General features: G+C 39.0%; 1 protein-coding gene across 4 annotated transcripts in view; it reads left to right on the forward strand.

The window, feature by feature from the left end:
* CCSER2 (coiled-coil serine rich protein 2) overlaps positions 1-22,668 on the forward strand; it is a 201,865-nt gene that overhangs the window by 98,752 nt on the left and 80,445 nt on the right. For 2 of the 4 annotated variants that reach the window (XM_075560994.1, XM_075560993.1), the window contains exon 5: positions 15,947-16,109. In XM_075560994.1, coding sequence (XP_075417109.1) covers positions 15,947-16,109 — 163 coding nt within the window. Of the gene's footprint in view, positions 1-15,151; positions 15,283-15,386; positions 15,526-15,946; positions 16,110-22,668 lie in introns of those variants that run through there. The other 2 variants (XM_075560995.1, XM_075560997.1) reach the window with 2 other exon arrangements.

The raw sequence follows: 22,668 nt of genomic DNA on the forward strand, positions 1-22,668 counted from the left end.
CATAGACGCTGTCCTCACTGAGATCGCCGTCATCACCATCACTGCTGTCATTTTCATACAAAGCGCAGTCTTCACTGCCATCCATAGCATTACTAATACTACATTTCTGGAAGGCACGTCATATCATGTCTTCTGGAATGTCTTCCCATGCATCTTGAACCCACTTTGCTATTAACTCTGTGTCAGGCTTCATGAGATTTCCTCCTCTTGTTAGTTGGGCTTGACCAGATGACATTCATTCATGCCATATCCTTCGCACACGGTCTTTAAAAGGCTTATTCAAAGATACATGTCATAGGACGGCTCTGATTGGTTAGATGTGAGTAAACAAACATTCAAAGCCCTGCAGTGTCGGGTGCTTTTCCCATTACCTGCGGGGGGTGGGGGGGTGGCGAGATGTTACACCTCACTGGGATACTATTGATCCGTGTATAAGCCAAACCCAAGTTTTTCAGCACATTTTTTTGTGCTGCAATACTCGACTTATACACAAGTATATATGGTATTTAAGAAAATAATGGATGAAAAAATGCAGAACGAAGTACGCAGTATATGGATTTTTTCTATGGCTGTTGGGTAGAATCTGTCTATTTCTTACTTTGTAATTAGTTTGCTTTAAAAATTTGGAATGAGATCCATAGACTGACAACCTTTGAAAGATTGTTAGTTATCATCTGGTTAAGCTTTCTGTCTTACCTGGTTCAGAAGTGTTGCTGTAAGAGAAATAACACAAGTGGTGACTTTAACAAACAGGAATTTATTTTCTCACAGTTTAGGAAGTTAAAAGTTCAAATTCAGGACTCCAACTGTAGGGTAAAGCTTTCGGTGTCTCTTGACTCTGAGGGAAGGTTCTCTCCTTTGTGTGTTTATTCTCTTTTATCTCAATAGCAAAAGAGATCGATTTAAGACATACTCTATATTAATCCTGTATCATTAATACAGCAAAGACAATCCATTCCCTTTGGGATTATAACCATTGTTGTAGAGGTTAGGATTTCCCTCACATGTTCTATCCATAACAAGATGTGATTTGAAGGTGAGTTTTGGATATGGTGAATGTGGATCTAAGGATTAACCAGTTGGAGTTGAATTGTTGTGGCTGTTAATAGACCCTGATAAAGTTCTCTTTGTTGGGGTTCAGGAATATCTTTCTCTAATATCTCTTCCAGCTTTTTTAGCCATGACAGGACTGTTTAGGAGGATGTTGAGAAAAAAATACTGGTTAGTGATAAGCTGGGTATATTGTTCACTTCAATGGATGTCCCTTTACAAACTCATAAGAGAGAGTTCATGCACTGCAGATCTATTATCAGTAGAGCCATGGATGCTTAGAGTCAATATGAGGGGACATCAGAAAATTTATGGAAAAATATATTATCTTTGAATTCCACTTTCACATGAACTTTTTATAGCCTGTTTGTATTGCTAATTTGAGTTCGAATTTCATTTGTTCTTTCTTCTTTCTTGAAGATTTGGAAATGACAAACAGTAAAGTTCTGAGTAATAGATGGGACTTTGCAAAGCTCTTTAACAGTTCCATAAAAGGAGTGCCCCCATCACTAGAAAACTTGAGTTTCCCAAAATTGATCATATAAAATCAAGTAAATAGTTGGACTTTTATCCTACCATGAAAGCAATAGTTCTCAGCTGGGAAAGGTTTCAGTATCAACCCCTTGCATTTGGTCAATTCTGATTGATAAGGTTTCTGAAACTATAATCTAGGGGTAGGGAATGTCCAGCTCCTGGGCCATATATAAATCCCTTGAAATCCTCAGTACCAGCTATCATCATGTGCTTCACCAAAGAGAAGCAGTTTCAGTCAGGACATCTAAACAAACCAAACTAAACTGCCATCAAGTCAATTCCAACTGATAGCTACCCAATAGGACAGCATAGAACCTCCTTCTGAGAGTTTCAGAGACTGTTTTTTGGGGGTAGAAAGCCCTTTCTCCCAAGGAGTAGTTCATGGATTTGAACTGCTGACCTTTCAGATCACAGCCCAGTGTGTAAATACTATGCCACTAGGGCTCCCTAGCCAAGGGCCATTTGGTTATTTATAACATCATTCACAGTTCGTACTGATCAAACATTTAAATTACTCAGCTAACACATTAGGGGAGAGTTAATTAAATGTTTGATCAGTATGTCCTCTGAATGATATAAATATTAAAACGGCCTTTGGTAGAAAAAAAGTTACCCCTGCTATAAACCTTTATTGGATCAAGCAACCTTTTCTTTTCCAGTGCTACAAGTAGGTTTGAACTGCTAACTTTTAAACCAGTAGCTCAGTGCTTAACCCGCAATACTATCAGGGTTCCTAGTTGTATAGTTGATGAATTTGGAGACTCAGGCCCTGAGAGTTGAGCTCTTATGGGTTGTTACGGAGCCAGAAATACATTGGTAGAATATCCAATTTATAGTTTACTATTTTTCCTGTTGAGTGCTTACCGCTGTACCACTAGCTCACATTTGTCATATGTGTTAGTCTGGGTAGACTAGAGAAACAAATTCATAGAGACACGTGTATAAAAAAAGGTTTATATACAAGAGCAGTTGAATATTGAGGAGACATCCTAGTCCAGTCCAGATCAAGTCCATAAGTTCAATACCAATCTATAAAGGCCTCTTCTGACTCATGAAACACATGCAGTGACACCAATTGCAGGAAGATCACAGGCCAGTGGGTGGGAAGTCATATGGATCCAGTGGCATTGGAAGCATCTCAGCGCTGTCAGGGGTCTCCATGTGGCTTCTCCAGCACCCGGGGCTGGAGTCTATCAGTGTAGTGCCATGTGTCATGTCTCCAATGGAGTGGAACGAAAGTGTGTCTCCTGCCTCCAAGGAGGAAATTACAGGAGTTCCCAGAATTCTTAAGAGAAGCCCATATTCACACAGAGGTCTCATTAGCTACGATTGATTGACAGACTAGACTACACCCCTTCGCTCTTAATCCTCTCAAGTCCCCAATGGATACCAGATTATTTAACTACCACATCATTCTAGCCAAGTTTTTTATTTTTCCTATTCCCCCCTGCTGCAATGGTGTTTAATAATCGGTCTTAAAATTGTTTATCAGGAATCATATCATTGTGAATGAGGGGCAGTGCAGAGTGGGCACCCAAAGCCCATCTGTAGGCAACTGGACACACCCTTACGGAACAGTCCCGAGGAGGAGATGAGCCAGTCAGGGTGCAGTGTAGCAAAGATGAAACGTACAACTTTCCTCTAGCTCCTAAATGCTTCCTCTCCCCACACTGTCATGATCCCAATTCTACCTTACAAATCTAGCTAGACCAGAGAATGTACACTGATACAGATAGGCACTGGAAACATAGGGAATCCAGGGTGGATTCAGGACCAGTGGTGTGAATGGCTATACCGGGGATGGGGTTGAAAGGGGGAACTGATTACAAGGATCTACATATAACCTCCTCCCTGGGGGATGGACAACAGAAAAGTGGGTGAAGGGAGTAGGTAAGATATGACTAAATAATAATAATTTAAATTATCAAGAATTCGTGAGGCAGGGAGGAGGGGTAAAATGAGGAGCTGATACCAAGGGCTCAAGTAGAGAGAAAATGTTTTGAGAATGATGATGACAACAAATGTACAAATGTGTTTTACACAATGGATGTATGTGTATGGATTGTTATAAGAGTTGTACGAGTATCCAATAAAATTATTTACCATATATACTCGATTATAAGCTAACCCAAATATCAGCCAAAGCACCCAATTTTACCACAAAACCTGCATTAAAAAATGTGCTGAAAAACTCAGATTATGCACGATTATATGATGTGAAGAATAAAAAAGTCCTCTGGTGCTAAAAGATTATTCTCAAATAATTTTCATCCAGGGTGGTGCAGTTTATTAACTCATCTGCTAGCCAATGGATTTGAGCTTCCAGTGTATCCTGTTTTAGGGTACAAATGAGATACAAATCTCAAATATAATTTAATGAAAACATTTATTAAGTCTTAAAAGAGGCATAAACTACAAAGAGACACAAACACATCATGGATGACGGAGGCCACTAACATGAAGGCAAAATGGTGTCTAAGGAATCACTATTGGGACATTAGATAAGTAGGCATAGAGTAACGGAACTATCACAAATTCATGATTGGTGGCAGATCAGTACATCAAAATTACAGCTGAGACTACAGAAGCAGAAACAGGGCCGTGATTGGGACAGGTACATTAGGTTAGCTAGAAGGGCATACAACATTGGTGCAATGTTTTCCAACCAAGGCAATCAGGGCAAGACTGATATAAGGCTTGATTCAGGACTATGGAAACCTCCAGTACCATCTCTGTGAGCATGATCTTCATTGTGGACACATCCAGGCAAGCCCCTAAGATTCTGCCCCTCCCTTGAAGCTAGCTGGAGCAGCTGTGGAGGTAATTAATCTACTTTCCCAGGTATTTTGTCTGAGGGAAGTATTGTTTGCAACTCTGGTGAATGATCAGAAAGAATTCACTGGAGATTTAATCTATGTGGGGACTCTGCAAATGGATTTTGGTGATCAATGACATCAGTAACCTTTTGCAAACTGAGGTTCTCAGAGTTTAAACTCTTAATATAATCCAGAGATGCCTGGTTATCTCTTTCAAAAAAAAACCCCAAACCAACGTCAACTATAAAAAAAAACCCTGAAGCAGTTTTACCCTGATATACCTGGGATTGCCATAAATTAGAGACTCTGTTTCAACAACTGGAATTGACATCCAGATTGCCACCAGTGACTCCTTTGCTAACTTTGTAAACCTCTTTGAATAGTCAGCCGCATTACGAGGGGGTACCCACCAATATTGTAATTATTACCCCCCCCCCATAGCTTTGTATTTAAATTTTTTTACAAGACAACCTTATCACCTTCAAAGTACTCTCCATTATATTTAATACATTTGTCAAATTTGTGATCCCATTTTGGAAACATTTTTCAAACTCATCTGTTTGGATGGCTGACAGGACCTCCCTCGTTTTTTCTTCACCTCTTCTATGTCATCAAATCACTGTCTTTTCATGTCCCTCTTCATTCAGAAACAAAAAGAAGTCACACGGAGCTGTTTTTCCCCCAAAACTGATGCACTGAGGATGGCTATGTGAGCAGGTGGATTGTCATGGTGGCAAAATCAGTCCCCCATCTGCCACAAAGCAGGCCCTTTTTGTTACACATTGTTACATAATCATTTCCTAACCTCTAAATAGAAAACTTGGTTAACAATCTGAAACAAACTCCAAATGCACTACAAGTCTACATTTTTTTTCTCCGGAAAGTTGACAGACCTCCAGAAAGAGGTTTGTCATCAATCAATAGTTCACCTTTTTTGAAATGAGAAAACACCTTGTACACTTGAGTTTTTCCCATAGAGCTGTCCTTGTAGGCTGTGTTCAACATCACAACAGTTTCTGGGGCATTATTCCCCAAGCAGGAAATAAACTTTCACAGTCACACGCTGTTCTATTAAATTGGCCATCGCCACAAATGAGGTTTGAACGAAACTACTTTATGAAAAAATTCACTGTGACCAGAGAGAACCTTCCCACGCCATGCCACTGGGTACACTAACTCATGGAGAGTTGCTAGATGGTCACTTGGGGTGGGGGTGGGGGTGGGGAATGCATACCATAAAAGCTCCTCATATGGGAAACCTCCTCATATATTTATTTTGAGTGTCATGATCTTGAGCAGTTTAACACAGTCTGGTGAAATGATGAACCAGACACTCTGTTGCTGTTTTTGTTAATAAGTTTTGATATCCTCCTTTTATGGTATCCACATCCTCAGAAATCATTATCACATTGCTATTGCATTTCTTCTGACTCATAGTGAGCTGAAGCACAGAATAGAATTGTTCCTTAGAGTTTTCAAGGCTGCCATATTATGGAAGCTGATAGCCATATCTTTTTCCTCTGAGCACATGGTGGGTGTGAACCCTGACCTTTCAGCTAGCAGTACCAAGTCTTCTCAAGCAGCACTAGAACACTTAAAGTCTCTAATATGCTGACCACTGTTAAATAGATTTCATTTTGTGGTCAAAGCATTTCACATTTTGGGATAGCTGATTTAGCCTCTGGCAAGAGGTCGTATTCTAGGGATTCTTTTACATTGAATCCTGACAGATGTTTAAGCTTTAATGTCAAGCTAATCAAGTTTGTCTGATTAGAGGTATTCTAATACATCTGTGAGACAACATAAACTATTAAAAAGAAATGTGCAAAATCCTAGAGTTAGAAAACTAAGAAGGAAGAACATGCTCAGCATATCTTAAACAGAAACGCCTCAAAAAATTCAAACCTTGAGTTGCAATATTGAAAGATTCTATAGGCAGGATACTGAATGATGCAGGAAGTTTCAAGAGAAGAGGGGAATACACAGTCACTGCACCTAAAAGAACTAGTCAGTAGTCTACCATTTCAGGAGGGAGCATACGAACATGAAACAGTGGTACTGAAGGAAGAAGTCTAAGCTGCACTGAAAGCATTACTGAAAATGGGGTTCCAGGAATTTATGGAGTATCAACTGAAATCAACAAGCTGATAAAGAACTGGAAGCAGTCACTTATTTATGCCAAGAAGTATGTAAGGCCACTCTCTCGACAACTAATGGTAAAAGATCCCTATTTACACCCATTTCAAAGAAAGATAACCCAACAGAATGTTGTATTTATAGATAAATTTCTTGGCTCAAAGCAGAGACTACCCCAAAGATGTTTGCTGTGCTTTATTTTTATTCACTATTCTAAGGTATTCAACTGTAGATCATGACAAACTGGATAGACTTGAGAAAACTGGGAATTCCTGAACACTTCTTTGTGCTCCTGCAGAACTTGCCCAGAGATATAGAAGCATTTGTGCAAACATAACAAGGGGCAATACTGTGGTTTAAATTCAGGAAATGTATGTGCCAGGGGTGTATCCTTTCACTATACTTACTCTTTCTGCATGCTGAGCAAATGCTCAGAAGCTAGACATTGACGAATAAAGCAGCATCACGATTAGAGGAAAGGCTAATAATAACCGTCGATATGCAGATGATACTCCTGTACTTGCTACAAGTGAAGAGGAAATAGAATACAAGTGAGGAAGACATGAAGCACTTGCTGATGAAGATTAAGGACTGCAGCCTTCAACATGGATTACAACTCAATATGAAGAAGACCAAAATTCTCACAACTGGCCCAAAGTTGTCAAGGGTTTTTTTCTTGCTGAGATAGCCACAATTAGTGCTCATGAAAGTAGTAATAAGAGATCAAGCAACACATTGCATTGAGTAAGTCTGCTGTGCAAGACCCCTTTTGAGTGGTGAAAAGCAAGGATGTTATTTTGAGGGCTAAGCTGTGTCAAATAGTCTCCTATGGTTGAGAAAGTTGGACATTGAAAAAGGAGGACCAAACAAAAATTGATGCATTTGAATTATGGTGCTTAAAGTATCATGGACTGCCAAAGAACAAACAGGTCGGTCTTGGAAGAATTACAGCGAGAATACTCCTGAGTAGTACTTTGGACATGTTATCAGGAGAGACTGATACCTGGAAAAAGTCATAGTTTTCAATAAAGTAAAAAGGGGAAGACCCTTGACAAGCTGGGTTGACATCAGGGCTGATGACGATGGATCAGACATAGCAGCAATCGTGAGGATGACCCATGACAGTGTTTCAGTCTGTTGCGCATTGGATCCCCACGAGTCAGAACTGACTTAAAAACACCGAACAATAACAGTAAATCTATTCAGAAAATATTGTATCACATGAATGTTAGACATCCGAGGATATAATTTTCTTCAGGTAACGAAGAATAAAAAAGTGTAGGAGAAAGGGGAATAGTTAAAGTCTGGAATGTGGGAAAAACTAAAAGAGAGATACTGTATGTACTCATGTGTAAGCCGACCCAAATATTGGCCAAGATACCTAATTTTACCACAAAAACTGCTTTAAAAATGTGCTGAAAAACTCGGCTTATACACGAGTATATATGGTACTTTTAATTTATAATTTTCTTCTAATGGCAAAGACACTCTGAAGGATGCAATTTTCACATCTGAATTTTCTTCATGCTTTTGGCAGGCAGTTTAGCATTTTTGATTTGTTCCATTTTTTTCCTTTTTTTTAAAAGATCACTTTATTGGGGGCTCTTACAGCTCTTAAAACAATCTATACATCAGTTGTATCAAGCATTTTTGTACAAATGTTGCCACCATTGTTTCTAAACATTTACTGTCTGAGACCCTTTGATAAATTATAATTATTTTCATATCTTACACTGACCACTGTCTCCCTTCCCCCATGATTATTGCTGTTTGTCCCCTTTGGCGGTGGGGTGTGTGTGGCTATGTGTCAATCATTGCTTTCGGTACCCGCTTCCTCCCCTCCTCTCTCCTTCTTACCCCTATCCCCCTGATAACACTACTCCCATTTCTGCTCCTGAGGGTTTTATCTGACCTGGATTCCATGGGTCATGAACTCTTATCTGTACCAGTGTACAGGCTCCAGTCCAGCCCGAAGTGGAAGACAGGACTGGAGTCATTATAGTGGCCAGTAACGAAGGCTTAAGGAAACAGAGATATTTATTGTGTGTTTCATTGGTGCTATACTGCACCCTAGTTGATTCATCCCTTCCTTGTGACCCTCGGCCCTTTTTTGTGACCCTTATGTTTTCTTTTTTTTAGCTTCTATCTATCTATCTATCTATCTATCTATCTATCTATCTATCTATCTATCTATCTATCTATCTATCTATCTATCTATCTATCATCTTAAGCAAAAGGGACGAAATTTATTGGAGCCCATAAGGGAAACCCTAGAGGGACCCAGCATACCCTGTTGTGTAAGCATGCCCAGCAAAGGGTCATACCACTCACTGTACCCCCATGTCCCAGAGGGACTCCCCTTGAGCCGAGCCCCAAAGCCCCAGGACTGGCTGGGGGTGGGGACGACCCTTACATTTTCATTCTAAGATTCCTCTCAAATAATTTTGTTCTATTAAAAGCATGGGTGTGTTGCTTTATTCTTTTGTTCATGAACCTTCAATGGTCATTCATTGTCTTACCAATTAAAACCTGGCATTTGGCATATCCAGAATTTGTCTTCAGGTTCATATTAATCAATTGCACAATGTATAATTTGTTAATTCCTCACCCATTCTTTATTTTCTGTTTAAGAAGGTTTGTATTAATATAATCATTTTCTAAGTTCTATCTCACAAATTCATGGTGCCTATTGCATTGCCTTGGTGGTACCCGTTTGGGTGCTAATCCCAAGGTCAGCAGTTTGAAACCACCAGAGTTTCTCTGCTTGAGAAAGAAGATGCTTTCTACTTCCATAATGAGTTACAGTCATGGAAACCCGTAGAGGTAGTTTTCCCCTGCCCTGGAGGGTCGCTGTGAGTCAGAATTGACTCCATGGGAGTGAGTTTCTGTATTACGTTGCCCTTCCTTCATGTTAAATTTATTAAGGCCATAATTTTGTCAGACTATTAATAATACTGACCTTGATTGCTTCCAATATTGTATCATTTTCTGTGTAGGTGTCTTTTCCTCTTTTAATACCAATTGTGTTTGGTAATAACAAGGTGGGTTTGTGTATGTGCATTTTCTTTTAAATGATTTTTTCTACTATTCAAGCCAAAATTTAGCTCAGAACTATTGATCAGATTATAAAATCCACTGGAAAATGTGGTCTACCCAGACTTTATAATATGTAATTTCTTCCTCTTCATCCTAATTGTTAGTATTTATGGATGGGAATATTATTTGTCTCTATCATTACTGTATAAGAAAATAATCCAGGTTGTCTGGGATAAGGGATCTAGTTTTACTCTAGGTAAGATAGACTTTGCCCCTGTCTCTTGACAAATAATCTTTGGAGTAATTGAGGTGCCTTGGTCTGGGACATCCTGGGAACACAGGGGGAAAAAAAAAGTGTGATTTAGCCTATCATGCAGGACTGCTTGATAGAAGCTGATCCACAGAGGCTTAGAGGCTCCTGGATGATAAGAACATCTGTATATGGAGCATAGAGTGAAGTTCTGTGTTGGGAACCCTTCCAGTCTCTTCATTTTTGATTTAATAATTGTGTTAGTCTGGGTAGACAACAAATTCATGGACACACTCATATGTATAGGAAAAAGCTTCATATGCAAGAACATTTGAATATTGAGAAAACATCCCAGCCCATTCCAGACCAAGTCCATAAGTCCAATATGTCCGATACCAATCTATATAAAGTCCTCTTCAGATTCACAAACACATGCAATGACGCCGAATTCAGGAAGATCACAGACCAGTGGGTTTAGGAGTCTTCTGGATGCAGTGGTGTTATTAGCATCTCTGCGCTGGCAGGGGTCTCTATGTGGCTTCCCTGGCTCCATAGGTCTGATTGCATCAGCATAGGTCCTTGTGACTACTCTCCAACTTCTAGGGTGTAGCACCATGTGTCTTGTCAGTAGAGCATCTCCAAGGGAGCGAGCAGAGAGAGACAAGTGTCTCCAGCCTCCCAAGGAGGAAATACAGGATTTCCCAGAATTCTCAGGAGGCCTCATTAGTTATATCGTAATTGACAGGTCAGACTCCACCCCTTCACTCATAATCCTCTCAAATTGACCCCAGATTATGTAACCACCACAATAAGTATGTAGTCATTGCCAGGGAGTCATTTCTGACTTACAGTGACTCTTTATAAGAGAATATATAGCCTCATCTTTCTCCTCTGGAACCCCTGGTGAGTCTAGCTTTGGGTTAGATACCACTATCAATTCTCCCTAAGTTCTATGAGTCGTTGCAGTAAATTATTAAACTCAAAGGAATGGTGGGAGCCAGGAGGTCAGAGAGTAAAGGTATTTCATGGATTCCCATCTAGCAGCTGGCATCCTAGAGATAATGGGAAGCCAGCCCCCACTTTTTTGGCTTGTAGGTCAGAGTGTTTAGGTGTTATTTGGACTTGCCGAGCACCTGATGGACAATCTCTTTAAACTTGTGAGCTCTGTCCTAACTCCAGCTGGCTAACATCAGAAAGAGAGTGCTTTGGGGCAGCTAGTGATGAACTTGGAGAAGTGGGTAAAGATTCATGTTTTAGGGATTGGATTCATACCAATCCTTCTCACACACCTGTGTATTAAATGTGAAGAATTGGATACAATGAGTTTTAGACATGAATCTCCACATCAAATACCATTTTAGTCATGTTACTTTTTCTTTTTCCAATTTCAAGGGCGGTGGGGGGTAGGGAGGTAAAATGCCTGATACTATATCGTTGTTTCCTAAATAACCAAAACTAACATTAAACCCATGACTGACAGGTTGAATTCCAACTCAGAGTGACTCTGTAGGACAGAATAAAACTGATCAGAGAAGGCTTTAAATCTTCAAGAAAATGTGCTATCTTTCTCTCACACAGTGACTTGGTAGGCTTCAAACAGCCAATCTTTTATTTAGGAGTTTAGTGCTTGACCTTTGTGCTACCAGGGCTCCTCTTTTGCTTCCTCCAAAAAATGTGAACTAACCACCATCAAGTAGATTCTGACTTAGAGTGATGCTATAGGACAGGGTAGAACTGCCCATGTAGTTTTTGAGATTTTAATTCTTACGGGGTAGAAAGCCTCGTCTTTCTCCCACCCATTGCCTCTTACTCATAGTAAAAGAACTATCAAAATATGCTGCCTTATACCATTGGAGCAGGCATCGTCCTTCAGAGGTATACATTTTCCAGCACGGTACTAAATTCCAAACCTGACCTGTAACACTTTTGATTAACACGTTGGCTTTAAAATATTAGAAAGGAATGCTTTTAGTTCTCTAAGAACCATTTGTTTACTAGAGGCTCCATCAACCCATATGACATTACACATTTAGAGAAACGTATTTTCTTGGTCTTTTTTATCCTCTTAGTTTTCAGCTCCTGGAAGCTTGTTCTGAATGGTCTCCATTTGGTAATTTTGTTTACTTTTTGTATTCATTTCTATATTATCTCTTTGATCCTTTCAGAGAACCCTTTTTTCCTTTAAGAAACCACCACTGGTGTTAAATTCACATTCTATTCTTAAAAGTGAAGTAGGCAGTCTTAAAGTAAATAAAATATTTTATTGTCAGGTATCTGAGATAGAAAGATAATCAGGATACTTTTTGCATAATTTTTTGAATAGTCATGTTAGAATTCAATCTGTTTGTGTCTCAATTTGAACTTAAATCTTCTGAGCCACTCTGAACTTTGGATTTTGGCAAATGCTTATTTACTGATATGCCCATGGTTGAGTTCAAGTTTCAATACATACTTTAGTTTGGAATCACTTTAGTTGTGTTACCAACAACCTTTAGCAAAGAAAATGTAGTATGTTTATTCTGCATAGTTATTTCCCACAATATTTTTCTGGCCTCTTTGCCTAGTGTGTTTGCTTTAGATTTCCCTGAGTTCTGGTTTATATCCTCCAAAGAGCATACTAACTTCTGAAAATTGCCACCTTTGAGAGTAAGTTAAAAAAAATTTTTTTCTGCCTTAAAGGAAAAACTAATTCAATATTTATAAGTACCGTGTATATTCGCGTATAAGCTGATTTTTCAGTACAAAAATATGCTGAAAAACTGCGGTTCAGCTTATACATGGGTTAGTGGTACCCTAACGAGGTGTAACATCTCGCTCCCCCTCCCCTTTCCCCCATCCAGGTAACTGGACGAGCGCCCGTTATCTCACTGGTGATTGCCATTTCCCTGCTGTTCATTCAAAGCCCTGCTGACACTGCACGGCTTTGAATGTTTGTTTACTCATATCTAACCAATCACAGCCATCCTGTGACGTGTATCTTGGAATAAGCCTTGTAAAGACCATGTGCGAAGGATGTGGTATGAATGAATGTCATCTGGTCAAACCCAACTAACAAAAGGAAAATGTCATGAAGCCTGACATAGAGTTAATAGCAAAGTGGGTTCGAGATGCATGGGAAGACATTTCAGAAGACATGGTGTGGTGCGACGTGCCTTCCAGAAATGTAGTATTAGTAATGCTATGAATGGCAGTGAAGACTGCACTTTGTATGAAAATGACAGCAGTGATGGTGATGACGGCGATCTCAGTGAGGACAGCGTCTATGATGACTTCACACCAGCTGAAGCTCTGCATTGGGATACGGATGATGATGAGGAACCCAGTTTTGAAGGATTTTAACTCTTTACATTTTAGCTTGGTTGCTGATTGAGCTCAGGGAATAGTACTCTTAAGGAATCATTGTTGATACCTTATTGTTTTTGTTGAACCTATTTTCTACTTAACTGTGCTGGTTTACTAATGTTAAATGACTTGTCCATTTATTTATGTTTTTTATTTAAAATAAATATTTAAATACATTACCCCACTGATGTCTCAAGTTTTAGTAATTTTATTTTCATTTGTTTTGATTATTGAAACTCACCAATAGCTTCTGCATTTTCCACCCTAGGCTTATACTCGAGTCAATCAGTTTTTCTGGTTTCCCAGGTAATGATTAGGTACCTGGGCTTATACTCAGGTCGGCTTATATTCGAGTATATACCTTAGATGTTTAGTATCCTTTAGTTATTGTTATGATTGAATCATTAATCATTACTCCCCCACTCATTCTACCCCAAAATATGTGCTGTGAATCCTAACCTTTATGCCTATGGTTATAATCATTTGGGAATGGGTTCTTTTTTTTAAGACCGTATTAAGGTCAACCTCCTTTGAGATAAATAAGCAAGTGAGTAAACAGAGATGGACATGGAGATCTCAAAAACAAACCAACAGACCAGGAAACAGAAACAGAAGAAACAAGAACTTTCTTCAAGACCTATCAGAGAAAAAAAATCTTTTCTGAAGATCTGCCACTATGAATTCTGTTGTCTACTGTCCTAACCTATAGAAAATGATCTTCTGTTTGTAAAAGTGCTGTTATCTAGCAGCACTAGAGAATTATGACAGCTATAGAGAGTTGCTAAAAATAAAGTTGCCATGTAGAAATATGTAGGAATTTATTTTATGGAATCCAAAGATCTCTGTTGTTGTGTGGGCTAAGCGTTGTGCTGCCAACTTCAGAAACTGCAGGTTGGTGGTTCAGACCCACTAGACCCTTTCTGGGAGGAAGATAGGGCTGTTTGCTCCCGTGAAGCTTTATAACCTTAGAAAGCCTCAATTGAGGCATCATGAGTTAAAATCCACTTGATGACAATGTTTTTAAAATTTGTTTGTAAGTGTAGTAGAAATTTGATTTTATAAGTGATACTGCTCAAAGTTTTACACTAAAAATAGTTTTATACCTTTTTAGGGTTTTATAAAATATTATCTTCTGTAATCTCATTTTCCACTAAGTTTATTGACACACGGTTCTCTTGTTTTTTCCCAGCAGTTGGATTTTTTCCCTTGTGATTGAGTACTTTTCTAATCTTGATTTTTCTAATGCAGTATCAAGAAATTATTTGTAATTGCATTGTTTGAAATAATTTCAAATGCAAAATTTCTTTTTAAAAAGTTTGTGGATCTACCTAAAATGTGTAGTTATTTCCTCACTGCCAAATTGACTCTTAATGAATATAAGAAACTCATCATCACCCAAGTCAGTGCTGACTCAGAGGGACCCTCTGTGGGTTTCTAAGGCTGTAACTGTTTTCTGGAGTAGAAAGTCCAATCTTTCTGCCCTGCTGCTGCTGGTGGTTTAGACCTGCTAGCCATGCATATCACAGCCCAGCTTGTAACTACTGTACCACCAGGGCTCTTCAGTGAATATAAGCAAATTAATTTATTCCATCCAAAGACATTGAAATTGTTCTGTATTTAGAAAATACATTACAATGCATTGTAATCAATATAACTATTGTTCAAATACAGTACAGAGGAGAATTGAACTCTTCATATTTCAAAGTAAAAGGTTTTAAAAGGACTAAAAAGACTTGGTTTTTCTCTAAAATTGAGGATTATATTGATTACTAAAGTTTTATCCCAAGGAATTGTGAACTTGCAAGAGTTGAACTTTCTCATACAACAATTCTCAGACTAGACAAACCTTTCCCTTTCTGTGGCTTGGGTTAATGCTTAGTTATATTTTTAGTAACATTTCTAACTCAATAGCTATGTAAGCACTGAGTGAAGATGGAGTCACAGGGTAAACTGGGCTTGTTTCCCAAGGGAGGGCTGGGCGTTGAGCAGGAAGGAAGGCCTGTTTGTCAGTGCTTTGCATGCAACTATGTCTGAGTAGGCTGCCAGCACTACAATGTCTCCCTTGTACAAAGTAACACTCTCATTGAGTGGTCAGATATGCAAGGAACAAGATTTTGGGTAAGGGAAGGAGAAACTCTGGGTGTTTCAAAGAGATTCTTTGCATGTTTTTGTGGTATGTGGCTAGCAGGGAGTTCTCTGTGTGTTGCTGTTAAGTACTGGCTTTGTTTTCAGTTGGCGTTTTAAACTTTTGAACAAGCTCTACTGCATGCAGATTTGAAAAGTCGTATTTTTTAAAAATGTGAACTTCATTTAAGAATATTTGTTTTTGATAAAAAGTTAAGCCTGTACTTCTTGAACTCTGTAAGATTGAAATGATGTCTGTTTTAGGCGTGAATTCTTTACTAGAATTATGATCTTTGCCTTGTACTTTTTACTAAAATCAGAACTAACGTGATAAGAACTTTGTATAATTGTTTACTGCTGTTTAAAATATATACTGTTGATTTCAAGGATAATTTGCTTGTTTTAAAACTGTATGGTAGTTGCTTGTTTACTTATTTGACTGATTTATCAGAAGTGTCACTGTTTTCTTCAGTTTAACACTTTGTACTTTAACTCCTTATTTTTCTTCTGAAAAGCTTTAGTGTTTAACATAATTGTACTAATTCTTTAGAATACTTGTTTTATTTTATCAACAGCGTCTAATTGTCAAGCTACAAACAGCTAACTTTCATCGAGTTAGTACATGTTTTTATAGCGCTGTGCTTTTACATCTTTCTAGTGGAGTGTGACAATATGAACCGTTTTGACCGATCAGAAAGAAATGCTCGGCAGTCTCAGGAAGGATTTTGGAAAAGGCCACTTCAGAGGTGGAGTGGACAGGAACACTACCACCTCAGTCATCCTGACCACTATCATCACCATGGAAAAAGTGACTTGAGCAGGTGAGCACGATTAGAAGTTAAATTTTATTTCCTCTGATTAATTTTGAATTGTAACTTTTCTAACAGAAAGCTTTTTGTCTGGTTTTCAGATACACCAAAAACCATTTCATAGTTACATATGGCCTTCATTGGAGTGAAACATAGCTATTTATTCTATATACAAAGGACTTAATTAGAAAACCTATTCCTGCAAAAAGACCTTAATCTTTTTTCTTTGGGGTCATTGATAATGCTTATTATTTATATCTGATATTTGGACTTTCAGTTGTGGTATGATTTTTCTAACTCCCATTTGGGAATGATTAAATGTTGCCTTAGTCAGAAGGTTATTAGATTTCAAATTAATATCTGAAATAACTGCCATGCGACTTATTTTATTTTTTTTAGTGTTTACTTTAAATTTCTTAATGAATTCCTAGAGTACTTTTAGAAACAAAAGAAGGTACTGTGTGAAAGTTTTAAGGCTTGCCTTTGTAACATGAAGGATGACATTTAGTTATATGAGACTTTATGTACAATAGGTCTTTGTAGTTATTCAAATCTTAGATCTAAGTTTGATTAGGCAAAAATTAGCTATGCAAACTTAGATAAGTCATTTAGCCCCTATCTACTTCTGCTTACCACCTGTAAAATGTAATTAACAATACCTTTCTCTCGGTGTTCCAGGATCAGGGTCAAGTGCCAAAAGCAGTGTCGGGCTTACAGTCGGCACCTAATGTTAGTTACTGGTGCTCTTAATTTTTTCACAAGGGATTTAAGATCATCTGGGAGTACTTCTAAAATACAAGGAATAAGCATGGGATAAAGAGGGAATAATATAAGGACATTAATAATTGAATGTGAGGTTGACATTGGCATTTTTAATACAGCGAGAGCTGGAACTTGATGGGCTGGTTTGTTTCCAGACCTCACAGTTTTTCATCTTTGGCAGGTGCACCTTTCTGTTGCTCCTCCTAATGGAAAATGTTTGAGCTTTCCCTTTTTGAGGTTTTGCTTTGTACAGTTTCCAGTTTCTGTGGGCTTCCTAGTGTTGGGATGCTCAGAGTATATGAGAGATAATGTAGACAGTGTTCTAAAAGGGACTTCAGGAGCATGTAGCAAATGATTATTGTCTAGGTGTAATGCAGAATAAAGATAGTTAGGATTTAATTGATTTGAAAAGTATTAATTGAAACATGTTTAGAGAGAAAAAACTTCCAGATGGAAAAAAGCATGAGACAAACAAATAAACAAACCAACTATGAAAGGGGTATGACATTTTCTTTTTTTTCTTTTTAATCATTTTATTGGGGGCTCGTACAACTTTCATCACAATCCACACATCCATCCATTGTTTCAAGCACATTTGTACATTCATTGCCATCATCATTTTCAAAACAATTTCTTTGTACTTGAGCCCATGGTATCAGCTCCTCATATTTTCCCCTCCCTCCCCCTCCCTTCTTCCCCCACCCACACTCCCTCATGAACCCTCGATAATTTATAAATTATAATTATTTTGTCATGTCTTACACTGTCCGATGTTTCCTTTCCCCCAGTTTTCTGTTGTCCCTCCTCCTGGGAGGGGGTTATATGTAGATCATTGTGATCGGTTTCCCTTTCTTCCCCTTCCCCTTCTGGTATCCCTACTCTGAATATTGGTCCTGAGGGGTTTATCTTTCTTGGATTCCGTGTGTTTCCAGCTGTCATTTGTACCTGTGTACATCCTCTGGTAATCTAGTCAGATTTTTAAGGTAGATTTGGGGGTCATGGTATTGGGGGGAAGGAAGCAGTAAAGAACTAGAGGAAAGTTAATGTGTTTCAATGGTGCTATACTGCATCCTGACTGGCTCTTCTCTTCCTTGTGACCATCTGTAGACAATTGGACATCCTCTTACAGAAGGGTCACAAGTGTATGACATTTGCACAGAACGTACCAAGTTTATCTGAGCAGAATATCTGGGTCACTTGGAATAATAAATAAATATGATTTAAACACTAGATAATACAAGGATCTTTTACATTTTAAAGTACATGATGTCAAAGTTCAGCTTGAAGTGTGGCTATTCAGCCTGTCCAAAGTGCAATGAATTATCTAGAAATAGCTTACTCTGTCCCTGGAGAGATCATATGAGGCTTATAAGGCACCTGTCAGAGAAATTAAACAACATTTTCTATACTCTGTTCCCTGCTTGTCAAATGTATAGGAACTCTGGTCAGATGAGTATGGAAATGAACAAGTTAAAATTACTATTTTTTATTGCAAGATAATATAATGCCTTTAATATGTGCATGTAGTACTATGATTGTATAAGAGGTGGTTGAAGATAAAATGTTAATTTGGCAAATCCCCAAACACAGGAGCACAAATCATTTATTCACAATTTTTTGAGAGACTAGTTATCATCTATACCAGTGATTCTTGGCTTTTAGAGAGAAATGCACAACATTTATCTATCTATCTATCTATCTATCTATCTATCTATCTATCTATCTATCTATCTACCTACCTACCTACCTACCTATTTACCTACCTACCTACCTACCTACCTTTCTTTTGGCGGATCGATCAATAGATAAACTTTTTATTGGGGGCTCTTAAAGCTCTCATATCAGTCCATACATCAGTTGTATCAATCACATTTATGCATATGGTACCATCATCATTTTCTTCTACCTGAGCCCTTGGTATTAGCTCCTCCTCTTTTTTCCCTCCCTCCCCCATACTCCCACCCTCTCATCCTCATGAGTCCTTGATAAATTATAAATTATTATTATTTTCATATCTTCACCATCCACTGTTTCCCTTCACCCACATTTCTTTTGTTTGGCCCCCTGGGTGTTAATACATTGATCATTGAAATCGGTTCCCCCTTTGTTCCCCCCTCCCACCTCCACCTTCCCCTACCCTCATGGTATCACTAATCCCATTATTGTACCTAGGGAGTTATCTGCCCTGGATTCTGTGTGTCGAGACCTCTTACCTGTACCCATCTACCTGCTCTGGTCTAATTGATTTGCAAGGTAGAACTGGGGTCATGATAGTGGGGGGGAGGAAGTATTAAAGAACTAGAGGAAGGTTGTATGTTTCTTAGGTTCAGTACTGCATCCTGGCTGATTGTACCTTTCTTGTGACCATTCTTTGAGGGAAATGCACAGTTCTTTAATGGTGACTAATCTGACTCATGTTGGCAGAATTTCCCAACAACTGGCTGGAGACACAGTGGTAATATCCTTGATGGTGACTGGTGTGCTAGTGAATGTTGCCTGCATGATTTACGGTGATCATATGGGATTTGGGATATTTAGATTCCTTAGGGCCAGTTTTTGGAGTGGAACTTTAGAATAAAACCTTTAAGAGAAGCCTAACCCCAGCATACTTAAACATTTTTTCTCTTTATATATTATTTTAAAAGATTTGGATATACTAAACCCTGGAATCTTTGTATTATATGTCAAGTACAAAAGGTCTTTTTTCCCATGTATAGCTTACTGGGTGAAGTTCCCTCTCTTTTCTCTCTGAGCTCTAACTTCTGCCACTGTCATGGTTAATTAAAGGATTATGCTTTATCCGTAATTCAGGAGTATTGGGAAGATTGGTAGTTCAGAATCATTGCTCTACTTTCTCTCATATTATCGTCATCATTACTTACCCCTCCCCCTATTTAGACATTGTACTCCTTTTCTTTTCAGACCTCCCTTTTATGCACACATCTTCCACTTTGCTCTGTGGAGTTCTCTCACATTCTAACAGATTCATGTCTTTCACTCTTCTACCTTCATTTTTCTATTAGTGATCATTTTCATTCTTTTACATACAGAAGAACATGTTCCTCAGCATCATTTGTTTAAAAAAAATACTCTTCTCTATGGTCTCATCGCCTATGTTGAAACCCAGTTGCTGTCAAGCTAAGGCTTTATTTCTAGACTCAATTTTATTTCTTTGATCTATATATTTATCCTTAATGATTGTTACTGATTTTTTTTGCAACACCCTGAGGTAAGGCTATTAGCACTTTGCGAACTCTGAAAGAAATAAAGAAGTGCTCTGAAAATGAGCCTTGCATAAGGAGCCACCAGATAAGTCTTTTTTTTTTTTAATCATTTTATTGGGGGGTGGTACAATTCTTTTTATTTTTTTTTAAACATTTCATTAAGGGCTCATACAACTCTTATCACAATCCATACATATACATACATCAGTTGTATAAAGCACATCTGTACATTCTTTGCCCAAATCATTTTCTTTTTTCTCCTCTTTTTTTACATTTTATTAGGGGCTCATACAACTCTTACTACAATCCATACATATACATACATCAATTGTATAAAGTACATCTGCACATTCCCTGCCCCAATCATTCTCAAAGCATTTGCTATCCACCTAAGCCCTTTGCATCAGGTCCTCTTTTTTTGTCCCCTCCCTCCCCGCTCCCCCCTCCCTCATGTGCCCTTGGTAATTTATACATTGTTATTTTGTCATATCTTGCCCTATCTGGAGTCTCCCCCCCCTTTCTTTGCTGTCCATCTCCCAGGGAGGAGGTCACATGTGGATCCTTGTAATCAGTTTCCCCTTTCCAACCCACTCACCCTCCACTCTCCCAGCATCTCCCCTCACACCCTTGGTCCTGAAGGTATCATCCACCCTGGATTCCCTGTGCCTCCAGCCCCCATATGTACCAGTGTACAACCTCTGCCCTATCCAGCCCTGCAAGGTAGAATTCAGATCATGGTAGTTGGGGGGAGGAAGCATCCAGGATCTGGGGGAAAGCTGTGTTCTTCATCGGTACTACCCTGCACCCTGACTAACCCATCTCCTCTCCTAAACCCCTCTATGAGGGGATCTCCAGTGGCCGACACTTGGGCCTTGGGTCTCCACTCTGCACTTCCCCCTTCATTCAATATCGTATATATGTATATATGTATACACATACATACACACACATATATATACTTATACATATATATATATATCTTTTTTTTTTTGCATGATGCCTTATACCTGGTCCCTTTGGCACCTCGTGATCGCACTGACTGGTGTGCTTCTTCCATGTGGGCATTTTTGCTTCTGAGTTAGATGGCCGTTTGTTCACCTTCAAGCCTTTAAGACCCCAGACACTATCTCTTTTGATAGCCGGGCACCATCAGCTTTCTTTGCCACTTTTGCTTATGCACCCATTTGTCTTCAGCGATCCTATCATGGAGGTGTGCAGCCAATGATATGATTTTTTTGTTCTTTGATGCCTGATAACTGATCCCTTCGGGACCACTGGATCACACAGGCTGGTGTGTTCTTCCATGTGGACTTTGTTGCTTCTGAGCTAGATGGCCGCTTGTTTATCTTCAAACCTTTAAGACCCCAGTCACTATCTCTTTTGATAGCCGGGCACCATCAGCTTTCTTCACCATATTTACTTGTTCACCCACTTTGGCTTCAGCAGTTGTGTCGGGAGAGTGAGCATCATAGAGCTCCAATTTAATAAAAGAAAGTATTCATGCATTGAGGGAGTGTTTGAGTAGAGGCCCAAGGTCCTCCCGCCACCTTAATACTTAACCTATAAATGTAGACACATAGATCTATTTCCCCATCCTCATATATATATTTGCAAGTACATGTCTTTGTCTAGACCTCCATAAATGCCCTTTGACTCTTAGCTCTTTCCTCCATCTTCCTTGACTTTCCTCCTGGCCTACTACCATGGGTACAATTTTTATAACAATCCATACATCCATCCATTGTATCAAGAACATATGTACATTTGTGGCCATCATCATTTTCAAAACATTTGAGCCCTTAATATCTGCTGCTCATTTTCCCTCTCCCTCCCCACTCCCCTCTACCTAATGAACCCTTCATCATTCATAAATTATTATTTTGTCATATGTTAACTCTGTCCGACATTTCCCCCCCGCCTTCTTCTCTGCTGTCCATCCCCCATGGAGGAGGCTATATGTAGATTCCTGTATTCAGTTCCTCCTTTCTACCCCACGTTCTCTCCACCCTCCAGGCATCGCCACTCTCACCACTGGTCCTGAAGGGGAGTCATCTGTCCTGGATTCCCTGTGTTTCCAGTTGCTATCTGTACCTATGTACATCCTCTGGTCTAGTCAGATATGTAAGGTAGAATTGGGATCATGATAGTTGGGGAGTAGGAAGCATTTAAGAACTAGAGGAAAGTTATATGTTTCATCGTTGCTACCCTGCACCCTGACTGACTCATCTCCTTCCCCACAACCCTTCAGTAAGGGGATGTCCAGTTGGCTACCAATGGGCTTTGAGTCTCCACTCTGCACTCACCCACATTTACAATGATATGATTTTTTTGTTCCTTGATGCTTGATATCTGATCCCTTCGACAGCTCATGGTCACACAGGCTGATGTTCTTCTTCCATGTGGGCTTTGTTGCTTCTGAACTAGATAGCAGCTTGTTTATCTTCAAGTCTTTAAGACCTAGATACTACATCTTTTGATAGCCGGGCACAATTAACTTTCTTCACCCCATTTGCTTATGCACACATTTTTCTTCGGCAATCATGTCGGGAAGGTGTGCATCCTGGAATTCCAATTTAATAGAACAA

Source organism: Tenrec ecaudatus, chromosome 10 (genome assembly GCF_050624435.1).
Source record: "Tenrec ecaudatus isolate mTenEca1 chromosome 10, mTenEca1.hap1, whole genome shotgun sequence".
Classification (NCBI taxonomy): Eukaryota; Metazoa; Chordata; class Mammalia; order Afrosoricida; family Tenrecidae; genus Tenrec; species Tenrec ecaudatus.